This window comes from Neoarius graeffei, chromosome 1 (genome assembly GCF_027579695.1).
Source record: "Neoarius graeffei isolate fNeoGra1 chromosome 1, fNeoGra1.pri, whole genome shotgun sequence".
Classification (NCBI taxonomy): domain Eukaryota; kingdom Metazoa; phylum Chordata; class Actinopteri; order Siluriformes; family Ariidae; genus Neoarius; species Neoarius graeffei.
Genome location: NC_083569.1, coordinates 43,273,187 through 43,299,120, shown reverse-complemented (window position 1 = coordinate 43,299,120; position 25,934 = coordinate 43,273,187). Strand labels below are relative to the sequence as shown.

General features: G+C 39.5%; 1 protein-coding gene across 1 annotated transcript in view; it reads left to right on the top strand.

Annotated features, from left to right (window-relative positions):
- The first annotated feature begins 1,799 nt into the window (after nucleotides 1-1,799).
- mrc1b (mannose receptor, C type 1b) overlaps nucleotides 1,800-25,934 on the top strand; it is a 41,416-nt gene continuing 17,281 nt past the window's right edge. Inside the window, exons 1-22 of the mRNA XM_060932154.1 lie at nucleotides 1,800-1,924; nucleotides 2,206-2,592; nucleotides 6,311-6,484; nucleotides 6,596-6,748; nucleotides 6,906-7,019; nucleotides 7,160-7,297; nucleotides 7,400-7,579; nucleotides 9,807-9,964; nucleotides 10,110-10,226; nucleotides 10,383-10,498; nucleotides 10,641-10,789; nucleotides 10,931-11,130; nucleotides 11,400-11,524; nucleotides 16,262-16,334; nucleotides 16,442-16,595; nucleotides 18,091-18,126; nucleotides 18,234-18,400; nucleotides 18,684-18,742; nucleotides 18,835-18,935; nucleotides 19,499-19,641; nucleotides 21,084-21,186; nucleotides 22,646-22,797. Of these exons, the coding sequence (XP_060788137.1) occupies nucleotides 1,861-1,924; nucleotides 2,206-2,592; nucleotides 6,311-6,484; nucleotides 6,596-6,748; nucleotides 6,906-7,019; nucleotides 7,160-7,297; nucleotides 7,400-7,579; nucleotides 9,807-9,964; nucleotides 10,110-10,226; nucleotides 10,383-10,498; nucleotides 10,641-10,789; nucleotides 10,931-11,130; nucleotides 11,400-11,524; nucleotides 16,262-16,334; nucleotides 16,442-16,595; nucleotides 18,091-18,126; nucleotides 18,234-18,400; nucleotides 18,684-18,742; nucleotides 18,835-18,935; nucleotides 19,499-19,641; nucleotides 21,084-21,186; nucleotides 22,646-22,797 (3,063 nt within the window). The 5' untranslated portion in view covers nucleotides 1,800-1,860. The remainder of the gene's footprint in view (nucleotides 1,925-2,205; nucleotides 2,593-6,310; nucleotides 6,485-6,595; nucleotides 6,749-6,905; nucleotides 7,020-7,159; nucleotides 7,298-7,399; nucleotides 7,580-9,806; nucleotides 9,965-10,109; nucleotides 10,227-10,382; nucleotides 10,499-10,640; nucleotides 10,790-10,930; nucleotides 11,131-11,399; nucleotides 11,525-16,261; nucleotides 16,335-16,441; nucleotides 16,596-18,090; nucleotides 18,127-18,233; nucleotides 18,401-18,683; nucleotides 18,743-18,834; nucleotides 18,936-19,498; nucleotides 19,642-21,083; nucleotides 21,187-22,645; nucleotides 22,798-25,934) is intronic.

Below are 25,934 nucleotides of genomic sequence, written 5' to 3'. Positions count from 1 at the left end.
CTTACCATCTCTGCTTTATGCCACTGAATGCATGACGATCTACCATAAACATATTTCAAGAAACTGACCAGGCTACAACTCCGACACCTGCATCAAATCCTCAAAATTAGATGGCAGGACCGATATGATAAGCATGGAAGCCCTGATCACAGCCTCCCAACTTCGTTAGGCTGGACACATCTGGCGCATGCCTGACACGCGGCTACCAAAACTGTTTTCTACGGAGAACTGAGCCAAGGAAAGAGGAGACAAGGAGGACAGAAATTGAGGTACAAAGACGTCTTGAAGAGGAACATGAAGAATGACGGAATTATTGATCAGATGTGGGAAAGGGATGCCTCGGATGGAGAAACATGGTGAAGCATAGTTAAAAGCTCAGTGTCCACAATTGAAGACAAGCATCAAAGGGAGTATATGAAAGCTCCTGAAGCCAGACATTCCATAATAGCTCAACCAGGCCATTCATGCCACTGCTGCAGATGACTCTGTCGCTCTGGTGTGGGCCCATCTGCGTTTCTATGCATCATAATGAAGTAGTCATCATCGCTAGCGATGGAGAGCTGACGATGATGACGAATATGTTAATAATACTAAAATGTCACGTCAAATATTTGGTATCGCATACATTTTTTTTTTTAACACATGCATTCAGTGAATCAATAATTATAACAATATAGACCCCAAACATCCTGCGTATGCTCTTGCTCTTGTGAAATGCTCCAGTCATCTGACGGAATGAATCACTTTAAAGTAAGTTCTTTAATTATAATGCTGCATTCACTGTGAAACTGAGATTAAAGAAAGCGTTGCAATTTTCAGTCATTGGCGTGGAATGGTGTGGATTCTTTCTGTGATGCAGACTGAACTGCTAATTCAGCACTTTCTACATTATGCAAGTCTTTGGAAATGGGAAGTAACAGCACATGTTTTATCAACATTTCCTGTGAAAGACCTTTTGACATGTTTTATCACCATTTCCTCTGAAAGACCTTTTGACATAAGCTTTGGTTAATGTTGCAGACTGATTTTTTTTATTAGATTTTTTTAATAATAGAATTTTTTTATTATTATTTGGAACCCCTCTGAAATATTTTCCAGTTCCAAAGGCTTAATTTGTGACTATAAAAATCTGTAAAACACTCTGAATTGTGCTATAATGATGTTCATAAAAAGTAAGAGTGATTGTTATGATTCCATATTTATCTGCTCCAAATATCAAATGAATATGTCTGTTTGCTTAATCACATTTTATCAACTACCAGCTTCTATGCTGAAAACACCCTGGAGTCTTCCTCCTGAAAGAAGCCCCCAGCAACCATAAATATCATTGCTCATGGCATGGATAAATGTAATATTGAATGTTTCTTATCAGGTGATTTATTTATTTTTTAATGAAATGATTAGCAAACTCTATTCTTAAAAAAGAAAAAAAAACAATATAAATCTCTCTTTCACATCTTGACATGACAGTAAATTTATTTTCTTTGTTTTTTGTACTTATTTTCCTTTTTATACTCACTTTTTTAAATTTTGTTTGTATTCATTCTATTTACAGATCCACTGCAACCATAGACATACAGAAGATTTCATCTGAAGTTTGAAATGCAGAATATATAGAATTTACAAGCAAAACCATAATTCAAGCAATATCCAAAAATGAATCATTGTGATTTGTCATATTCCCTGAAATCCAGTGGCTTTATGATGAAATCAGTCACGGGTTAAAAAGAAATACATGTGTCATAAGATGTGTGCCCTGCTAGAAAAACAGCCACCAGTGCCAAAGTGACATACAGTAGTGCAACTTGGACAAAGGCAGGTTTGACACAGGATTTGGCTTGTTGTAAGGCAGAAAAAAAGATGATGAAAAGCACAGCAGTTTTTGTGCTTTTGTGTATGATAACATACTGCTTTGCTCATCTAGGTAAGTTGCCTATTTATTTACGTTATAATCACACTGCTCTAAAATGAAGCATTTCAGAGAAATTAATAAATGAAGCCTTTTAGACACATAAAGAAAATGCATAGAAACTATGGTTATTAAAGAAAATAAATAGTAGTTTCACAGTTCTCTATTTAAAATGGCATGATCATAATTTATTAACAGCAATAAGACAATAGCACAAAAATAGTATGCAAACAGTTCAAAATGTGAAGTTATATTGTTCTAGTTTTTATGCAGTGCATGATAAATTATTTTTATAGATGGAAATTTTTTGATCTACAATGCACATAAGAACAGATGCCTGACGGACACCCTGCGATGGTTAGAGCTGTGTAACCCTCTCAACATAAAACAGCAGTTTCGCTGGACATCTGAGGACCGAATCTTTAATGTTGCCCTGAAGAAATGCCTTGGCGTAGGGGCCAAGAAGGAGGGCAATAAACTGCAGTGGTACATCTGCAATGCTAGACATAGCCTCCAAAAGTGGGAATGCAAGAACAATTCACAGTTTAGCCTGAAGAATGAATCACTGTACTTGTCCCTTGAGGGAGAATCTAATGCTCTAACACTATCCAGAAAGCAGGAAGACAAGAGCCAGTGGACAATACATGGAACAACAGACAACATTTGCTCTCAACCATATGAAGGTATTTATGAAAAATAATAATTAAAAAAATAAAAAAGATCAGTAATTCAGTAAATATGACAAAACAAGTCTGTGCAAGAAATATTAATTTCTTTTCTTTTAATTCTGTACTAAATTAATTAATGTATGTGTTTTAAACCCAATGTGTATATTATTTTGCTTACTTTACTAGGTTAAATTTGCTATCCTTTCCAAGTGCTTACAAAACTAGAAAATAATGTTTACTTGAACAGGTTTCATACAAAAATGGAGGCGTGGTTTTTGAACTCGATTTGCATGTGTTCACAGAACTTTAACCTGATTTGATTTTGAGGATTATGGATGAGTTGTTTTCAGTATTTCTGGTTTTGTGTCCACTTTAAGGCCCAACACTCTTACATTATGAAATGTTTTGAAAGATCAAGTGTTTCAGTAAAGTTTTCTTGGTTCACCCTGTACAGTGGTGTAGTGGTTAGCACGGTCGCCTCACAGCAAGAAGGTTCTGGGTTCAAACCCAGTGGCTGGTGAGGGCCTTTTTGTGTGGAGTTTGCATGTTTTCCTCATGTCTGCGTGGGTTTCCTCCAGGTGCTGCGGTTTCCCCCACAATCCAAAGACATGTGGTTAGGTTAATATGGGACGGCCTTGTGCTGAGGTGCCCTTGAGCGAGGCACCTAACTCCCAACTGCTCCCCGGGTGCTGTTAGCATGGCTGCCCACTGCTCTGGGTATGTGCGTGTGCTCATTGCTCACGTGTGTGTGCATGTGTGTGTTCACTGCTTCAGATGGGTTAAATGCAGAGAGGAAATTTCACAAGTGTGTGATGAATAAAATTGTGCTTTCTTTCGTTTCTTTCTTTCTTTGTGTTTCACATCCACAACTTAATTGATTATCTTAGGTTCTGCTTGTGTAGACTTTCTGAAGGCTGATGTAACTGCATTTACTTATTGGCATGCTACTTTTGTTTCAAACTATTAAGTGACCATTCAGCAGTGTTGGAGTCGAGTCACTAAACCTCAAGTCCGAGTCTAGTCTCAAGTTCCCAGTGTTCAAGTCCAAGTCAAGTCCAAGTCATTAAAAAAAATTTTTGAGTTGAGTCCACTATTGATCCTAGTCAAGTCTGAGAACAAGACTCCAACCGCACCATTTGACGGTGGCTGTTTTAGCACCATTAACATTAGTTTGTTCCTGAACATGACGTATGAACAGGTGAATGTGGATTCTCTTTGTCAGGGAGTGTGAAGTATTCTGTCAGAGATGGTTGGGAGATGGATGTAAGTGCAGAAGGTGCATTTATTAATACAAGTGAAGACAGGTAAACAATCCAGAACAGCAGGCAAAATCATAAAATAGTGAAACAGGCAATAGGCCGAGTGAGGCACAAACAGGCTATCATGGACTTAGCAGAATCAAAGACGAGAAATGGGAAATCAGGGATCAGGAAACCCAACAAGGAAATAAGGCTCAGTAATGTGTCAGCAACACAACTCAATACTTCGCAAAGTAAGTGTGTTTTCACAGTTGTTATATAGGCATACTGATTGCACCTTAATCCTGTGCAGGTGTGAGTTATTTACAGCGCACACAAGAGTCTGCTTGGTGCATGCGCTGTCTGGAGTGCGCCCGAGAGTCTATCTGATGCACGCACCAAGGCACACAGGTGTGACATGCTTGCATGAAATTAGTACAAAAATTCATCATCTTGGTTGTCCATCATTTTCGATAATGACGCTTTGTGTTTACACAATTCATCTGTTGTGGACTCTCATGTGGCTGTGGAGTCCAATTCTTGAGCGGCATGAGCATTCCCAGTGTGGGCAAGTGAACTGCCCTGGCTCAGCTGGTGCAGCAGCAGCAGCCTTCCGTCATGCTCGGGCATCAGCAAGGCTTGTTCGCCAGGCTTCCTCAAAGCTGTTGTGGGCTTGTCTTGTCAGGGCACACCAACAAACTCTGTCTTGTGCACACTGCTCCAGCTGCTTTGGAGTGATCTTGGCATGGGCGATATTGGCCTTCACACAGTCTTTGAATCGCTTGCGAGGCCTGCCTCGGTTTTGCTTGTCAGTGGAGAGCTCGCCGTACAGCAGCTGCTTTGGCATCCATGAATCATCCATGCGGATGATGTGGCCGGTCCATCGAAGCTGGTTTTTCAGAATCATGGCTGAGATGCTTGTGATCTCTGCTCTATCCAGGACCTCCAAGTTTGTGACCTTGTCCTGCCATCAAATGCCAAGAATTGACCGCAGGCTATGCATGTGGAACTATTCCAGCAGTTTCAGGTACCTTCTGTACAGTGTCCACGTCTCACTTCCATTTAGAAGACTGGAGAGATCAATGGCGTTGTACACCTTGAGTTTCGTGGACTGCCTGATGTTGTGCTGGTTCAACACACATGAGTGCAAATGACCTAGTGCTTGGCTGGCTTTGCAGATCCTGGCATTGATTTCCTTGTCCAGGGTTTTGTTGCTGGAGAAGACACTGCCAAGGTACTTGAAGGCCTCCAGTGACTTGAGCTCTGTTCCTTCAATGGAGATTGAGGGAGGACGAGCAGTAGAAGCTGGGGCATGCTGCACCAGAACCTCCGTCTTGTCCAGGCTGATGGTGAGACCAAAGAGACGAGAAGCTTCAGCAAATTTGTTGACGATGAGCTGGAGGTCTGACTCCTTGTGTGCCATAAGGGCACAGTCATCAGCAAATAGTGCTTCTAGGATCTTCTTTTCTATCGTCTTGGTCTTTGCACTCAGGCGACGAAGGTCAAATACAGATCCGTCCAGCCTGTACCGAAGGTACACTCCCTGATCCAGTTCACGGATGGCATGGCTCAGCACACAGGTGAAGAAGAGGTTGAAGAGAACGGGAGCCAGCACACATCCTTGCTTCACACCATTGGTGATGTCAAACGGCTCCGACGCTTCTCCACCAGAGCTTACTAGACCAGTCATGTCGTCATGGAACAGGCGAATCAGGTTCACAAACCACCTTGGACATCCAAACTTTGACAGGATGATTAATTAATGTAGATATAAATGTAGATAAATGTAGATATTTAATGTAGATATAAATATCTTATGCAAAATTATTATGGCATGTTACAAAAAATAAAGAAAACAATCCAAGTCCTCATCTCCAGTTTACAAGTCTGAATGCAGTTAATGCATGAATCCAAGTCCAAGTCATCAATGCTCAAGTCCAAGTCAAGTCAGGAGTCCTTAAAATTAGGGCACAAGTCGGATTCGAGTCCAAGTACTGGACTCGAGTACTACAAGCCTGCCATTAAATAGTAATGATAATGTGTAGGTGATATGTACTTTTATAGCGTTAAGCTTTCTGTAGTTCATTTAACTCAAATTTTAATAAAATTTACTTATAAAGCAAAACAACTGCTTATTAAATATACTTATTTTTATAAAAGAAAATAATCCTTGGTGCCATGTAAACCTTGCTGAAAATATGGTTAGTTAAATTTACTAAGATGTGTTTGTAGGGAAATTGTTACCATGCTTTTTTTGCGCAAATTTCACTACAGTATTTTTTACTTCATGCATTTGTCCCTATAAAATATGTTTTTTGTGTCTACTATGTATTACATTGTATTACTATGTCATATTAAGGCTGAATAAGCAATACTCCAAACTTATAATCAGATTATATAGAATTTGCTGCAAACTGCATTGAGACTCCATACACCTTATGAAATTGTAAAGTTACAGTAAGTACAAGAATAACATCTTTTCTGTATGTTCACAGAATTATATTCACTTAGAGGAAATGGCTTTGGACGTCCATGCGCTTTCCCATTCAGGTACAAAAATAAATGGTATGCAGACTGCATGAAAGAAGACTCCCAGCACCTGTGGTGTGCAACTGAAAGTATATATGAAGATAATCAGATCTGGGGTTATTGCCCGACAGGTCAAATAGGTACAGTTATATTACTTTAGACAGTTGTGTAATTAAAAAAAAAGTTAATAATGAAATAAAATAAAATATAACAATTAAAAGTGCTTATTTATAGATTTATTTTCTTTGCAGAAAATTTCTGGACCAAGAACCCTCTCACAGGGAGGTATTATCAGATAAACAAAGATTCTGCACTTACCTGGTATCAGGCAAGGAAAAGCTGTCAGCAGCAGGGGGGGGATCTGTCAAGCATCACTGAGTCCCATGAGCAAACCCTCATATCAGGTACTATTTGAATATATAAAATATGTGTTGCAATAAAACCAGATTAAATGTTTCGATATAGTAAATATACACATCAAAAATAACAGAAAAGAAAAAGTAATATTCATATGTTAGCCATTTGTCCTGTCATAGAAAAGTATTGGCTTTGTTTACATAGGTTTGAGTCAGGGGAAGGGTCCAGAATTATGGACAGGTTTAAACAGTTTAGATTCCTCAAGTGGATGGCACTGGATCAATGGACAACCTTTACGTTATTTAAACTGGCTCACTGGTGAGTATTTAGCTGTACTATACAGTCCCTGCTGAAGTAAACCAGGAATACTGCTAGTATTCAGTTTGCCATAATACAGCAACATTTATCTAATCTCCGAATTCATTCATTCACTTCTTCAATCTTTTGCTTTGGAAAAGGGCAACCGTCTTTTCAACCAGACCGTAATTGTGGAACGATAAGTCAGCAAGATGATTCCAAATGGTCCACTGATGTTTGTAGTGCAAGACATGGATACGTCTGCCAAAAATCCCTCTCCACTCCCACTATTCCACCAGGTAAACGGTGTCTTCATTATCAAATTAATTATGTCGCAAAACATAGCTTGTCTTTGCTTGACCTATCATTTTAAATGTCATTTTGTGTCATGTCTTGTCCAGTGGTGCACACAGGTTCTTGCCCAAGACCATGGATACCTTATTTAGGTCACTGCTACTTACTTAACCGTGCCAAAAAAACATGGTCAGAGGCAAAAGACGCATGTCGGCGTGATGGTGGAGACCTGCTGAGCATTCTCAGTATTGAGGAACAAAGCTTTGCCATCTCGCAACTTGGCTACTGTGAGTTCCCACGCAGACACTTCCCAATATTTCTCAAAATTAAATAATTTTGTGTGAGCCATGTAAGGTATGAAGAAACTGAGAGTTACACATAAGAAAAAAAAAATGTGTTTGGACACTAGAATATTGTGCATTATCCAATTTCACTTGTCTATTCAATTAAACTATGCTTTTGGTTCAACTAATTAATAATTTTAAAATACTTTGAAAATAATAGTATTTAAATTAATGAATTAAAGCCAGTTATAAATAATGAAGTTTACATCGCTTGATCCCCTGACTTTAAGTTAATTAGTTTAATATAAATAAAAAGAAATGACCAAATGTAACTAACAATGTATGTGTGTGATTGTAGACAAATTCATTTCATGAATCTACTTTCAAAAAAAAAAAAAAAAATTAGTGAACCAGAATCATGAAAAAACAGAACAGGAAAAAAAAAAAGAGGAAGCTTTCAGTTTCTGCAAATAAATGTGGGTGATTCATTCAAGCAAATAATCTAGCAAGAATTTCAAGGGCATTCCAAGGTATATTACAATATTTTTTTCTTAGAAATAACTAAGTCAATGTACTGACATTGCACCTTAGAAATCAGTGGCAGCTGGTGGTTTTTAAAATAGGGGAAGCACATGTGTCTGTTATACATTGATGAGCCATAACATTATGACCACTGACCGGTGAAGTGAATAACATTGATTATCTCATTACAATGGCACCTGTCAGTGGGTGGAATATATTAGGCAGCAAGAGAACAATCAATTCTTGAAGTTGATGTGTTGGAAGCAGGAAAGCTGGGCAAGTGTAAGGATCTGAGTGACTTTAACAAGGGCCAGATTATGATGGTTAGATGACTGGGTCTGAGCATCTCCAAAACAGTACATCTAGTGGGGTGTTCCTGGTATGCAGTGGTTAGTACCTACCAAAAGTGGTCCAAGGAAGGACAACCGGTGAACTGGCGACAGGGTCATGGGTGTTGAAAGCTCATTGATTTGCATGGGGTACAAAGGCCAGCTCATATAGTCCAATCCCACAGAAGAGCTACTGTCGAACAAACTGCTGAAAAAGTTAATGCTGGCTAAAACAGAAAGGTTTTAGCATTAACTTTTTCAGATAATCAATGTCATTCACTTCACCTATCAGTGGTCATAACGTTGTTGCTGATCGATGTATATGTGTCTCAGTGATTAGTAGTTGGTTAACAGGTTCTACTCCTTTAAGAAGAGCCATGTGTCTAGGCAGGACAAGTGAACAGTGCCCTGTCCAATAAACCTATTGATAATTATCTTGCCTGCGATGGAGTCAGCAGGACGGGGTATTGTAATCAGTGTGGTTTGTTTGTTTGTTTGTGTCTGTCTGTTAACAAAGTTGTGTCTAGACGGTTGCACTGATTGACTTCAAATTTTCAGGGTAGGTGGGCAATGATCCATAGATTACCTGATTAAATTTTGGGGGTAATCAGGTCAAGGTGAAGGTCAAGGTCACTGGAAAGATCAACCTTTCATTCAAAACAACATATTTTCCATTATAACTCAAACAGTTGCCGATAGACAAATGTTTACTATTATGAGCATATAGGGACTCCCATATTGCCTTTCATTTAGCACCATGATCTTTGACCTTGAGTGACCCTGAAAGGTCAAACTCAAGGTCACAGATTTTCAGAGGGCTGTAACTTGAAAACGATTGATGGTAGACAGATATTTATCATTATCAACTTATAGCAAGTGCCATATGGGCTTTCATTTGCCATCAGGATCTTTGACCTTGAATGACTCTGAAATGTCAAACTCAAGGTCATGGATTTTCATGGGACTATAACCTGACAGCTGATGATTGAGAAATATTACCATTATCAACATATAAGTATAAAATAAGTGCTGCCGGGCAAGGTTTGTTTTGCCTGGCAACACTTGTTTAAGTATTTTCTTCTATTGAAAAAAAAAAACCTGCCCACAAATTCACCCACAGAGAAGACACTGAAAACAGTTTGTGTAAAATAGAATGAACAAGGTGATACTGCAGTGAGACAGTTGATCATTTGATTTGCTAAAATATTGAATTTCACCAACATAGACACATTTAAAGTAGTAACATTTCCTTACGACGTTTTAATGGAATTTCAGGAGATGCTAGACTTCTCATGTCATCTTAAAGCAATTGCCTCTGTTAGAAATGATGCAGAATAGTGCCATGATGCTTTGTCATTTGTTTCAATCAAATTAAACAGTAAAGACGGACGAGTTGTGGATTGGCTTTAATGACCTCAAGACTGCACAGTTATTTGAGTGGAGTGACCAGTCTAGTGTCCCATTCGTCTCATGGGAGAAGAATGAACCAAGCCACGATGCTAACAATAAAGAGGACTGCGTTTTAATAAGAGGAGAGGTATATTCACTGCTTACTCCGAGCCATCAGTAGTTCTGTGAAGAATAGAGATATTCTTATGTAATATATAATAAAGAATATAATATAAACATGCGTAATGTTAGGAGGTATGATGGCTCATTCAAATGCATTTTTTTTTTCCTAGGAGGGCAAGTGGGCTGATGAAATCTGTAAAAATAAGTATGGATTCATCTGTAAGAAAGATACCAATTCAAGTCCATCCACGAATGATACAGTTGTCACAAGTCCTGGCTGCAAGCCTGTAAGTGTTTGGTTTAGTTTTGGAATTGTCAGTTTTGTTTTAGTATTTTATTTTCTGTCACATTCTTGCAGAAGGAAATTGTGACTTTACTATCACATTATAAATGAAGCTATAATTAAATGTCTGATTTTAATAATAAGTATTTTAATAATTAAGGGTTGGACCAGATATGGGTACTACTGCTACTTCATAGGAACCGAAACTAAAACCTTTGAAGAGGCCAAACAAATGTGTGTGAAAACTGAATCTTATTTGGTGGACATCACAAGCAGGTCAGAACATTTTTGTAATGGAAAGTGCCAGTTTTGGCCATGAATATGTAATAAATATAATGTAATTCATAAAACTTTTTAAAACCTGTAGGTCAGACTTTTTTTCATTCTTTATTTCTGTATCTATTTCTTGTCCTATCAGAGTTGAAAATGCTTTCCTGGTCAGCTTGGTAGGTATGCAACCAGAAAAGCACTTCTGGATTGGGCTCTCTAATAACAAGGATCGGCATAATTTTGAGTGGACGAATAGCAAAACGGTTTCGTACACTCACTTCAATGCTGGAATGCCAGGTAAATACTAAATATGAAATGTGATTCTACTGTCAATAACATTGTTCCAGGACACATTGCAAACTTTACAAACCTGTTAATACTTGTGTAGTCAGTGCTATAGAGCTAAACATGCATGCAATAACTGTCTTCAAACCACAGGAGGGAAACAAGGCTGTGTCGCCATTACCACAGGGACACTTGCTGGATTGTGGGATGTGCTAAGTTGTACTAACAAGGAAAAATATATCTGTAAACAGATGGCTGAGGGTTTTGTCACTACTCCAGCCCCCATAACTACCCCTGCTCCCAACTGCAGCCATGAATGGTATCCAATTACAAACAGAGACTTCTGTTTCAAGGTACATTGGAGATGTATGACCATGCGGCAATTGTGTAGGGTTAGAATTTAAAAATATATATTAGATTTTTTTTTAATTCTCAAAATAAAGAATGCTCAGAGAAATTCAGACTGAAAATCACCAGGGGAAAATTCTCTAGGGATATTTTACCAACATGTTTCAATATGTTGATGGGTTTCAGTAGAACACTTTCTGGTGCACACATTTAATAATGTACATACTCAGATGTAACTGGATGCTGGCCAATGAAACCCTTTGCTTTTGTTCAGCTATTTGGAGTGGAAGATGAAGAAAAGAAGACTTGGTCCGAAGCTCTCAATTTCTGCCGGGAACTTGGTGGTGACCTGCTGAGTATCCACAGTGATTTTGATTTGCTCCAAAATGTCAATACCTAGTAAGATTGCATATATATTTATATATCATCTCATTATCTCTAGCTGCTTTATCCTGTTCTACAGGGTCGCAGGCAAGCTGGAGCCTATCCCAGCTGACTACGGGCAAAAGGCGGGGTACACCCTGGACAAGTCGCCAGGTCATCACAGGGCTGACACATAGACACAGACAACCATTCACACCTACAGTCAATTTAGAGTCACCAGTTAACCTAACCTGCATGTCTTTGGACTGTGGGGGAAACCGGAGCACCCGGAGGAAACCCACGTGGACACGGGGAGAACATGCAAACTCCACACAGAAAGGCCCTCGCCGGCCACGGGGCTCGAACCCAGATCTTCTTGCTGTATGCAAACAAGATCTTATTATTATGGTTAACATATTAGAGTAGTGTATACAGGTATGTTGGAAAGAGAAGAACATATGTCAAGTTTTGTTATGGTGAGCACCGTTACATGCAGAAATTCTGTCCACATACAGCATATTGCTGGATTTCCCGTGATGTCACATCCGCCTCATTAGTTATTCAAAACTTTAGCTGGTGGTCTACCAAAGCGTTTGTACAGAGAAGGTACATTGCTTGCATGAAAAATGCCTTACGCTTGCATTGTTTTAGGTTGTTTGAATCGATCAAACCGTGAAACTGATAAAAGTTTCTTCAGGGTTCCCCATGAACTAATAAAAAAGTGTGAACAAGCACAGGATTTCACAAAAAGACATCGAGAAAGGTGGCTTTTGAACCTCTCGCTGAAATCGAAGGGAGCCAAGTCGAAGCATGCTCGAGTTTGCAGTGATCACTTGGTGAAAGGTTTGTATCTCCCTCTCAGCTGTCCTTAGTGTTTTCCAAGTACTTTTCTTGCTATGTGTCATTATTTTCCTGTACTTTTTTTAGTCACAAAGCACTTAAGTCTCCAGCTGTTTCTTTATTTACTCCTCACAAAGTCCATATGCGTGAAGGTCGTGGCAAAATTCTTCCCCAGCCATACAGTTACAATGCACCGTGATCACTTCTCCATCTTGTTTAACTAAGATCCAGGTCTTTAAAGGGGTTTCTGATGATCTTTGTGAATGATTTACCTGAGAGATAAGAGCCAACACAAGTGAGAATCAAGCGAACTGTTGTTTGTTTACACTTCAACTTGCAGCGCTTCATTGTAAAGATGCGAACAGAAAGCTTAAAAAAAACATACTTACATGGGCAAAAACAAAACAGGATTCATTGGGCAGTGACTTGATACCAAGCTCCTTTACCCAGCCACATACAAAAAAGTTGTAAGCCTCCATACTCTTCCACGCTTTCATCTGTTTTGCGGTGTAGAAGGACGTCTGCAACACCAGATAGTTCGAGATGTCAGGGAACTCGACTGAAGGGTAGTTTTTGGGATCGTATGACAAATCCGTCTTTCCCAGACTGTACGGGTCAATTCCGTTGCACATAGCAATCTTCTGAATAGATCTAAAGCCAGCAGTGGCGTCTGGATTACGAGCGTACTCTGATAACTTACCGCTAGCTGTTCACACTACGGCAGCCATTTAGACCATCAGCTATTTCACTTCCAGTAAAACCGCTAAGAAAAGTCATGTGACTGAAACCCAGCAATAGAAGAACAGAAAATCAAAATACACAGAATAATATAGAAAGACTTTTTTGTTTAAATTAAGGTTGCATACTGTTAAATTTGATCATAAATTATATCTGAATGTTTTAGCTCACATTTAGATAACATTTTGGTCACCTTTAGATTGCATGTAAAAACAAACAAACAAACAAACAAACAAACAAACAAAAACTTGATTTCTGGCTTTAAATTAAAAAAATCAGTGTCACCAGTAATTATAATGAGTAGGCTTCAGTATGAAGAGTAGGATAATAACAAAAAAGTTGGATAACCCTTGTATGCAGTAATGCAATTTAGTGGCCTTGTGTAGCTTGTAGAATGTAAAGACATTAATTATTTAAAATTACCGACATCTCTGTTTCACTGAGCCATTACTCTGTCTCAGGTCTCTGAGGTCTTTAGATCAGTTCTCATTGCTTGTTCCATGTAGACCGAAGGCTAAGGGGGCAGTACCTTCGCAGTGGCTGTGCCAAGACTGCAGAACAACCTCCTATTGGACATCTGTAACAGTTTTAAATTGAGACTAAAAACATGTAATTTCATATCCCCCATCACCAAACTCAACCTTTGGCTTCCAATGGCAGTAATTCCCTTGAGCTATAAGCTAGAGCTCTCTGTCCCTCTGCGATATCACTGCAGTGACATGGCCACTCTGATGGCTTTCCTTCCAGCCATCAAATTTTCTAGGGAAGAATTACAGTAGTGGTTTTCCATTGCCTTCTACTGGATTATTATAGAGTTTTTTTCCTTTCAACCATTCACCTATGGGCAATTTAGAATAGCGAGTTAATCTAACTGCATGTCTTTGGACAGTGGGGGCAAACCAGAGCACCTGGAGGCAACTAACACAGACACATGTCATGCAAATATGCAAATTCCACAAAGAAAGGTCATGAGGTTCAAACCTGGAACCTTCTTCCCGTGAGGCAACGGTGCTAACCACTGCACCATCATGCCACCCAAGCAGGAGCTCTAAGCTTTTAAAAGTGAATTATCAGCCTACAGATGAACCCCATACTTGACAAACATAAACATATTCTTGTCTTAGCAAGGGGTGCCCAGGCTTTTGCTTTCTGGAGAGGAAAGACCTTTCTAACAAAAGGGCTCTTGAGTAGTGTAGGTATTTATTCATCACAGATGCTTCCCAGTGTTTGGAGAACAGTGTGGTTCCACATGAGCACAGGGGGCATGTGGCCCCCCAGTGTAAGATTAGAACACATCAGCCAAGTGGAATTGAGGGTGGTCCATCTGTTCATTTTTATCGGCTCTGAGATGTTGGCACATATTGCTTGCTAAGGGCATATTTTTTAAATAAAGCATAATTCTTTGACATTCCAAACCAGTTTGGACCTGCACCAGTTTTATCAAACCTAATGATACTTTGTTAACCTAGGCCTGTTCTAAATACAGTGGTGCTTGAAAGTTTGTGAACCCTTTAGAATTTTCTATATTTCTGCATAAATATGACCTAAAACATCAGATTTTCACACAAGTCCTAAAAGTAGATAAAGAGAACCCAGTTAAACAAATGAGACAAAAATATGATACTTGGTCATTTATTTATTGAGGAAAATGATCCAATATTACATATCAGTGAGTGGCAAAAGTATGTGAACCTTTACTTTCAGTATCTGGTGTGACCCCCTTGTGCAGCAATAACTGCAATTAAACGTCCTGCACACCTGCTTGGAGGAATTTTAGCTCATTCCTCCGTACAGAACAGCTTCAACTCTGGGATGTTGGTGGGTTTCCTCACATGAACTGATCGCTTCAGGTCCTTCCACAACATTTCGATTGGATTAAGGTCAGAACTTTGACTTGGCCATTCCAAAACATTCACTTTATTCTTCTTTAACCATTCTTTGGTAGAACAACTTGTGTGCTTAGGGTCGTTGTCTTGCTGCATGATCCACCTTCGCTTGAGATTCAGTTAATGGACAGATGTCCAAGACATTTTCCTTTAGAATTCACTGGTATAAACCAGAATTCATTGTTCTATCAATGATGGCAAGCCGTCCTGGCCCAGATGCAGCAAAACAGGCCCAAACCATGATACTACCACCACCATGTTTTACAGATGGGATAAGGTTCTTATGATGGAATGGAGTGTTTTCCTTTCTCCAAACATAACGCTTCTCATTTAAACCAAAAAGTTCTATTTTGGTCTCATCCGTACACAAAACATTTTTCCAATAGCCTTCTGGCTTGTCCACGTGATCTTTAACAAACTGCAGACAAACAGCAATGTTCTTTTTGGAGAGCAGTGGCTTTCTCCTTGCAACCTTGCCATGCACACCATTGTTGTTCAGTGTTCTCCTGATGGTGGACTCATGAACATTAACATTAGCCAATGTGAGAGAGGCCTTCAGTTGCTTAGAAGTTACCCTGGGTTCCTTTGTGACCTTGCCGACAATTACGCGCCTTGCTCTTGGAGTGATCTTTGTTGGTCGACCACTCCTAGGGAGGGTAACAATGGTCTTGATTCCCTCCATTTGTGCACAATCTGTCTGACTGTGGATTGGTGGAGTCCAAATTCTTTAGAGATGGTTTTGTAACCTTTTCCAGCCTGATGAGCATCAACAACGCTTTTTCTGAGGTCCTCAGAAATCTCCTTTGTTCATGCCATGATACACTTCCACAAACATGTGTTGTGAAGATTAGACTTTGATAGATCCCTGTTCTTTAAATAAAACAGGGTGCCCACTCACACCTGATTGTCATCCCGTTGATTGAAAACACCTGACTCTAATTTCACCTTCAAATTAACTGCTAATCCTAGAGGTTCACATACTTTTGCCACTCACAGATATGTAATATTGGATCATTTTCCTCAATAAATAAATGACCAAGTATAATATTTTTGTCTCATTTGTTTAACTGGGTTCTCTTTATCTACTTTTAGGACTTGTGTGAAAATCTGATGATGTTTTAGGTCATATTTATGCAGAAATATAGAAAATTCTAAAGGGTTCACAAACTTTCAAGCACCACCGTATGTTCCTAAAATGAGGTATTGGCCATTGTTCAAAAAGACATCAAGCTAGCTCTGCAGTTTGGCCCTAATCCAGTAATCCAGTGTGAAGAAGGTACAAGCATTATGTACATATTTATATTTGCAGCACCTCAGGAGCATGGATTGGATACAGTATCCAGGATCCCACTGTTGGTTATGTATGGAGTGATGGATCCTCTGTAAGTATTTTTTTTTAATCTTCAACCTATTACTGAATCTTAAATTGATAGAAGAGTATAGGCTTGTATGGACTGTATGTTCAGTTTCAATTTTGTCTTTCATTCAGACATCTTATGTAAACTGGCAAGAAGATGAACCAAACAATTACAACAATGTGGAAAACTGTGTCGAGATAAAATTTTGGTGGTATGAAAGAAAAGGAGAATGGAATGATGTGCAATGTCAAGACAGAAAGGATTGGTTTTGTGAGATTCGAAAAGGTAAAAAGACTATTAAAAGTCACATACACACATACAAAAAAAACTCACACCAAAAGATTTTTTAAACTCCAGCATACTTTACTGAACTTTTGCAAACATTATTCAATTAGAACTTAACAAGACCATATTATTGTATATGATTAGATCCATTTATATCAATGATTTCAAGTCAGAGATTTCTCAGACTGTTAAACAACAGGATTAGCTGAGGTAACTTGGTAGTGCTGTAATATGTCAGTTTCTTCTGGGGCTGTAAGCAGACAAGAATGCATGTAATTAAAGACTGTTTAATAGAGAGCAGTCCCAGAGAAACTAAAACTGTCTAAAGCTCATATTGTACCTTTTTATGCAAAATAATGTATAATAGAGGCTTTTCATGGCAAAATAAGAAATGGGGCACAACATCAGACTTATGCACAAGCTACCCTGGGCTGGGGTGCCCAAATTGATCAAAATATACTGTCTGAATAAATATCTCGGTTTTCAGAAATATTGGTACTTGTATGTTCCAATTTGCTTATGTTTATTGGCTTAGGTTTTAGACAATGGGAGGAAAAGCAGGTGCAATTGTGTGCTTTTAATATTAGCTAGCTGACTGTCATAATATCAGATAATAAAATATATATAATAGATTTTGCTGAGGTGGATTTTTCATGAACTTTGTTACAAACCCTGATGACATAACATAAAAGGTAAGGGCTGTCTTTGTACTTTATTTTATGGATTCAATCTGGACTACACTGTAAAAAAAAAAAAAAAGGCATGTCTAGGGTATTTACCTGAAACACCGGGGTATTTAAATAATAGTTCAGTGTCTTCTAGGAAGACATGGGTGTATATAGAGGATGCAAGAAAACATGCATGTCTAGTATAAAGACAGCAGCATCTATCAGTAGACACAAGACATGTCTTCCAGGCATTGCTACTGTAAATACCCTAGATATGTCTTCCAAGTATTTTTAATACCCAAGAAATGTCTTTATTATTATTATTATTATTATTATTATTATTATTATTATTAACTAAATGTGAGTGTGAATGGTTGTCTGTGTCTATGTGTCAGCCCTGTGATGACCTGGCGACTTGTCCAGGGTGTACCCCGCCTTTCGCCCGTAGTCAGCTGGGATAGGCTCCAGCTTGCCTGCGACCCTGTAGAACAGGATAAAGCGGCTACAGATAATGAGATGAGATGAGACATTTAGCGATATTTTAAATAAGACATGTCTAAGCCCTTTTTATTTACAGTGTATTTTTGTCATGGCTTTTGTTATGGATCATAGCTGGCTGAAGAAATAGAAAGAAGACTAACAAAAATGAAATAGACATAAAGTCTGCCTTATACAGTATTTTGCTTGTTACTTTCACAGGTTTATAATGTTGATATTGAATTTTATTCAGTTTTCAAAAATTATTTTTTGTCATGTTTTAATTTTTGTAAACCATCACAAAATATGATTGTGATCTGTGAAGAAATATGTGCTCTGCTTTCCTCTAGGAGTTACACCAAATGAAGTGGAAATTACAAAAAAATGTAAATATTCTACAAAATCTGCAATGTACTTTACACTTTAATTTTTGTATAACCATTGATTACTGAAAAGATTTTCCTAAATTCTGTCTATTCTGGTACATTTGCAGCATATAATAAAACAGATGATGGCTGGATTATATACAATGATAATCAGTATTATTTCAGTGAATACATGCATGTCTCTATGGAAGAAGCAAGAGGGTTCTGTAAACATAGGCATGGTGATCTTGTGACCATCAGTGATGAGAATGAAAGAATATTTGTGTGGCATCAGGTAATTTTCCTAATAAAGAGCTGCAACACACACACACACACCTATATCTATCTATCTATCTATCTATCTATCTATCTATCTATCTATCTATCTATCTATCTATCTATCTATCTACACACACACACACACACACACACATATATATATATATATATATATATATATATATATATATATATATATATTCATATTCCTGTAAACTGTGTTTATTGTGTAACTTCTGTTTTGCATTGTTTTGTGGTTTCTGTGTCTTCATTACATATTTATTATTTGTTCATTTTAGGCAAACCGATATATTGGTTTTTATATTGGCATGATAGTTGATCTAGATAAGTCTTTCACGTAAGTTGTTAAGTTAAATCCTCTGATATTAAAGCACATTAAATATATTACCAAACAAAAATAAATTATTCATTACATGTATGCACTACAAGGTGGATGGATGGGTCTCCAGTTGTATTCCAGGCATGGCAAAAAAACCAGCCCTCTCTTCTGAACAATGAGGAGCGTTGTGTACAGATGACTTATTCTCAAGGTAAGTCAATCATCTAAATTCATAAATAAAAGTAAAAGTACATATACTGCATATAATGCATCAAAGCTGTGTGGACACCTGACCATCACGTTATAGCATTAGGAATTTTCCTTTACTGGAACAAAGGGGCCTAAACTTGTTCCAGCATGACAGTATTTATGTGCCCAAAGTGAGGTCCATGGTATGGTTTGCCAAGGTTGTTGTGGAAGAATTTGCACAGAGCCCTGACCTCAACCTCAATGAACACTTTTGGGATGAATTAAAATGCTGACTGCATCTCAGTCCTTTTCACCTGACCTCACTAATGCTCTTGTGGCTGAATGAGCAAATTCCCACAGCCATACTCCAAAATCTAGTGGAAAGCCTTCCCAGAAAAGTGGAGATTATTATAACAGAAAGGTAGACTAAATCTGTAATGGGATGTTCATAAAGCACACATGGGTGTGACTGGTCAGGTGGCCATATTGGTGTTATATCTGGTATTATTCTAGTATAAATCATATTGGTTGTAAAGAAATCTTGGAAATTCTACAACTACAATAACAGACTCATGTCTTCTCAAGGGCTCTGGGAGAGTATAAATTGTGGTGAACAACTCAATTTTATCTGTAAACGAAGTGGCTCTGTCAAAGTCAATTCAACTGCTGCCCCCACTGAGGCCCCTAGAGGAGGCTGTGCTCCTGACTGGGTGAAGTTTCAAGGAAAGGTAAATGAGACTTTGCATTAAATACATTTTTCGCTAGTATATATGATAAATTATATCATATTATGGTAGTAGTAACTGGACTACAAACATTGTGCAAGCTCAGGGGTGGGTTTCCCAAAAGCATCGTAGCACAAAGATCATTGTTAAATGGTAGAATGACCATAGTAGTAAAATAGACAATTTGATTTGTCTTCTTTTTTTTCGGGGGGCAGGTTAAAGGCAAGTGCTTTTTTAAGGCAAAGATTTAGACACTAATAAAAAAAAAACACCACGTAATTGAACTCTGAATATGAATAACTTCCAACCCCCCTTTGAATATTGCTGCAGCTTTTGGGCTCCAGTTCTAAATACAGCTCTAAGAAGTTATAATGTTAGCATGTAAAAATGGAGTTATGCTAACATGAATAACGTTATCTGAAGTCCTTTCAGAAATATGTTTCAGCATAATCTTGCCAAATAAACAGACTGTAGAAATCTTTCTGTTCTAGTAACGTTAGCTACCCAATATGATTTCGAGTTTGAAAAGAGTTTGCTAGCATGTCAGGTGGCGCTTCACTGACTAGCTAGCTTAACGTTAAACCACCATGATGGCACAGCATGCGTTCATTTTGTGAATTCACATTTCTGTCTTTGGTAATGGCATTAGGTTTTGTAAGCGTTGTGGCAATAATACAACAATGTGTTGACAGAAAATGTACTTTTAATATTTAAGTATTTTTAAAAGCAAGTACTTCAGTGCTTTAACTTAAGTAAAAATTTGACTGGACAACTATCACTTGTATCAGAGTAACATTTGACCAGTGGGATCTGTACTTTGGTACTTTGTCCACCTCTGGCACTGGCTGAAGTGCCCAATTTGGGTAACCACAACCCTTAAGGGCCTGTTGGACATGCTTTACCTCCTTAGTCCTTTATTTAGAGTCGGCCACCACCATCTTAGCCCTATGAAAAAGGGTTCTAACCACCCCTAACGTTACTTAGCATATTTTATCGGGCATGTGCACTGCATGCTCGAAGGAATGACATCACTTCCCATCCCTGATGAAGGCTCCTGAAGGAGTTGAAAGCTTGGGTATGTCCAAGAATTTTGTGCAGTAAAAAGTTTTAAACCTTTCTATGGAATTGATTGCTGTATAGATGAAAATCTTCAATGTAATTTAATGTTGTTGTTTTAATATTGAAGACTTGTGTCATTTTCTGTTAATTTCCCCATTATTATTGCTCATTATTTGATTGTTCATAGACCACCCAAAAAGTATGAAATCTACAAATATGTTTATTTGTAATGTTGACCTTTAATATTGACCTGCATAAATAAGTACTGCATGAAAAAGTCTAGAAATCAAATAATTACTGATACTGAATGGCCATTTACTTAGAAACACAGTGGCGGTCAAAGTAATGAAGGTATGTGCATAACAACTCTGCTTGTTTACTGACAGTGTTACAAAATAGGACTGGAGCTGAAAACATGGACAGAAGCCAGATCATACTGTAGACATCTTGGAGGAGATCTTGCTTCTATTTTTAGCAGACTTCAGCAAGGTCAGGTCTAATTTCTGTAATCATATTATGAAATAATCATACTTAGTTTTACTGCTTTAATTAATTAAAAGTTTTGGTAGTCTGGTGACTGAACAGATAAAGTAGGACCCTACAGAAGTACCTGGAGGATTTGATCAACATTCTATTTCTCTTAATTCCAGAATGTTTGGAAAATATAAATGTCTTACTACTGTTTGGGAGATATGCATTTTATGTCACACTAGTAGAATTAAGCATACTTACAAATATGAGTCTAATTTTCTGATAAATACAGCAAATAATTTAATAATTGACTACCATGGTGGCGTAAGTGGATAGCACGGTTGCCTCACAGCAAGAAGGTTCTGGGTTTGAGCCCAACAGCCGGCGGGGGCCTTTCTGTGTGGAGTTTGCATGGTCTCCCTGTGGCTGCGTGGGTTTGCTCCGGGTGCTCTGGTTTCCACAGTTCAAAGACATGCAGTTACGTTAATATGGGACGGCCTTGGGCTGAGGTGCCCTTGAGCGAGTCACCTAACTCCCAACTGCTCCCGGGCACTGTTAGCATGACTGCCCACTATTCTGGGTATGTGTGTGTGCTCATTGCCCACGTGTGTGTGTGTGCATGTGTGTGTTCACTGCTTCAGATGGGTTAAATGCAGAGAGGAATTTCACAAGCATGTGATGAATAAAGTTGTTGTTCTTCTTCTTCTTCTTCTTTTTCTTCACCCCTGGTAGATGGGGAGGGAAATAAGGACAAGGGAGGCAGGCTCCAGAAAGAGCAGTGTTTTTTTTTTTTTTTTGGGGGGGGGGGGGGTTAAGTTATTTTTATGTACTGCTTGACAGTAGTGATCTAATGAGCAAGAGTGAGCTACTGAATATGTGTGCTATTGAATATGTTGTCATGCACAAGGACAGAGCGGTGCAGACAGATAGGGATGTGAATGCTTTATCTGACATTACTTAGCAAACAAGTCCAAATCAGCAGGCAGAGTACGTTAACATTAAACTGGCACAAGATATGTCAATCAGCAAACAGCAACCTAGGATGGAATCCAAACTTGTGGCCAAGGGCAAAACAGGTTTCACAGGGGTGAGCTGGATGCTCAAGGACCTGAGATGACCGGCTTTAGCAGTGACACATGGAAGGATGGGTTCAGCTGACAGTGCTTGGGCAGGTCCAGCTTCTAAGTGATTGGGTTGATCTGGCGCAGGATTCTGTAGGGGCCAACATAGCAGGCACTGAGCTTTCTGCAACTATAGAAAGGCCTCAGATATGCTTCGTGGCTAACCTTACCCAATGAAATTTTTATTTAAAAACAAAAAAGAATGTTAATGCCCTCAAATCAGAGGGGGGCAGTCCCCCTCTCCCAACCCTCACCTTTGAATGGAAGTCTGTGAAACCATGCTCATTTTGAGATATATAGATTGAGACTCGCTGAGCAACTCCTGCCTCACACATCCACACCTTTTTTGTGTATAGCCTTTCTAACCTTATTGATGGATGATCATGACACTGAAGATTTATGGATTGGCTTCAGTAACTTGGCAAACAGAGGATTTAAATGGACAGATGGGACTGTCATCCATTATACAGGCTGGGCCAAAGGACAACCATCATCAAGCGAATATGTGGTAAGATGACAAATTCCTTTTTTTTTCCAAAAAGTAAAATCCGGACACTGTTCTGCTTAATAATTTTGCCTATGCACTTTTACACACTGGATGTCCATTAGAACATTAGACCTTGTCAAAATTACACCCTCAAATTTCAGGATGACTTTTACAGGTACTGATTCATGTAGTGATGTATCACAAGGCCATTACGGGTAATCACATTTTATGATATGGTATATTGCTACCACACAAAACACACACACACACACACACACACACACACACACACACAGTATATATATATATATATATATATATATATATATATATATATATATATATATATATACACACACACACATACACACACACATATTATATATATATATAATAGAGAGAGAGAGAGATATGAGTTAGTTAGTTAGTTAGTTAGTTAGTTAGTTAGTTAGTTAGTTAGTTAACAATCATTCCTCAAAACCGAGTCGTACATGAGCTGATAGCCGATGAGGCGCATAGCACCGAGTTGGCTATAAGTCATGTACGACAAGATTGAGTGGAATAATTGTTCTATTTCCTTTCTCCTGACCGCCAGAGGCGGTGCTTTAAGCACCCGGATGTCCATCACATGCGCATGCAGTTCGAGTGTGTATACCAACAAAGTCGCTTGCGACAGGGGTGACGGATGTCATTGCACCGGTACTTAAGGTGCGTTCACCCCGGAAGCGTTCTCTTGCATCTTCTCGTGCAGAGCAGGTTTTCGAGTTATATTATTGTTCTAAGAGCAATCGCTGGAGTCTTGCAAACCCTTAACGGGTTGGAGCTGCGGTTTTTTTCGCCCTCTTAAGACTGCGATTTGCCATTTGGTTAAGGTAAGAAACCATTTATGAGTAAGTTCGCTGACTTCGGCAGCTAGCAACTTCTAATTATAAATTTCAGTTTCACTGTGATCATAGGGGTGTTTTCTCGCCTTGTAGCGATCTAATAAGAATTGTTTTGTTGCAAATATGACACTTATTTGGTGCTTGTGTGCGCTTCTGATTCGCACTGTAGCTTGTTTACTTCAGCTGATTGCTGAGTGAGTTTGCTCTGACTTCGGCAGATAGCAACTTCTAATTATAAGTTTCAGTTTCACCGCGATCATAGGGGTGTTTTCTCGCCTTGTAGCGATCTAATAAGTATCGTTTTGTTGCAAGTATGATACTTAATTGGTGCTTGTGTGCGCTTCTGATTCGCACTGTAGCTTGTTTACTTCAGCTGATTGCTGATTACCTAAACGCGGCTGGGTGAGTGTGTCCGCTCCTGACTCCGCCACGGATATTTCATTTTGGTTGCTTGGCTCTGTATTGGTACTTCGACACTGCTTGTTGCCGTCACCTAATCCATATTTAGGTAAGTAGAATAAACAGCGGTCATGTTTATGTGCTGATTGTTTCAAAGCTTTAAGGTAAGTAAAGTATTTTCAACTAAATCAGTTGAGTGACTTCGCTCGGACTTCGGCAGCCAGCAGCTTCTAATTATAAGTTTCAGTTTCACCGCGATCATATGGGTATTTTCTCTCCTTGTAGCGATCTAATAAGTATCGTTTGGTTGCAAGTGTGGTACTTATTTGGTATTTTTGTGCGCTTTTGATTCGCGCTGTAGCCTGTTTATTTCAGCTTTGATTGCTGATTACCTGAACGCGGTTGGATGAGTATGTTCGCTCCTGACTCCGCCGCGGATATTTCGTTTTGTTTGCTTGACGCACTGCTAGGCTTGCTCAGCTGGAAAGCAGTTTGGGCTCTCGACTGCCCCCAGCACTGAGCGACTACGCTCGGCCTCCTAAGTCTAGGAAGCGCCCTAAGCAGCCGTCACGGGAGGCTCCCTGTAGGCCCAAGTACCAGAAGGTGGACCCCTTGGCGCAACAAGTGGGCACCTTGGCTTCTTTTGTATTGTATTGATTTATTTCGCAATAAAAACATATATATAACATGTAAACATATAAGATAAATATTGCGGAGGATAACACAAAAAGTAAAAATACTTATTTCCACTGTGGTCCTTCAGAGCTTGCTGAGATTAAGGCTTTGCTCTATAACCTACAACTGCCTGAAGCACAGCCTGCTGATGCTCTCACCTCAGCTGCTTCATTTACTCCTCCTGAGCCACAGCCTCCGGTGCTGTCCCCGGCCGCGGAGCTTCAAGAGGAGGACGTGCTTTCCACTATGGTCAAGCCTGCGATAAAAATGGCGCTAGCCCGCCTGGGGTTGGACACGGCGCCATCTGAAGTACGGATGCAGAGTGCCTTTTTTAGACTCCCCCTCTGCTGTTTTCACTGTTCCACCTTCAGCCCCCTTTATTGAGGAGCTGTAGAGATACAGGATGCATCCAGTCAGGGTCTGGTCAGCATGCCAACAATCGAACGGCCCTTGTGGCCCTGATCCTTTTGCCGAATGAGGCGTTGAGACCCGACGCTCGCTGTCCACGGCCACAGTGTCATTTGACCGATGACTTCATCGGAAAGAGCTATGACGCTGCAGCACGGGCTGCACGCATAGGCAATTCGTTATCTCACCTGATCCTGGCCCAGTCTCAGTCTTCTGGAGCAGACCCATCACTGCAAAACCTAAGCGAGGCCTTGCTGCAGGCATTTGCTTTCATGTCCAGGGAGCTGGGCAGACTAATGCCGTCTTTAACTCTCGCCAGGCGTCAGGTATGGTTGGCTCAGTCACCACTCTCAGAGCCCTGCAGGAGGGCCCTCCGCACTCTCCCAGTGATTCTGGGACAGCTCTTTGGTGCCGCCGCACAGGCACGTCGGGGTACAATTCCCACTCCCCCCCAGGGGCCGTAGGGGGCGTGGAGGCAGATGTTGACTACTCCACTCTGGCGGTCGGACACTTCACCAGTCAACAACTTGCCTACTGGGAAGTGGTAACATTGGACTCTTGGGTTATATCCACCCTCTCTCAGGGTTACAGCATACAATTCAGATGCCGACAGCCGAGAGTTCAAGGGGTCAAAATGACTATAGTAAAAGACCAGGCCAAAGCTCTGGCAATATGCCAGGAGGTCTTGACCCTCCTGAAAAAGGGTGCCATCGAGCCATTAGATCCACCTTCACAAAACAGTGGGCTTTATTCCACCTAATTCATCATCCCAAAAAAAAGGGGGTGGGCTTC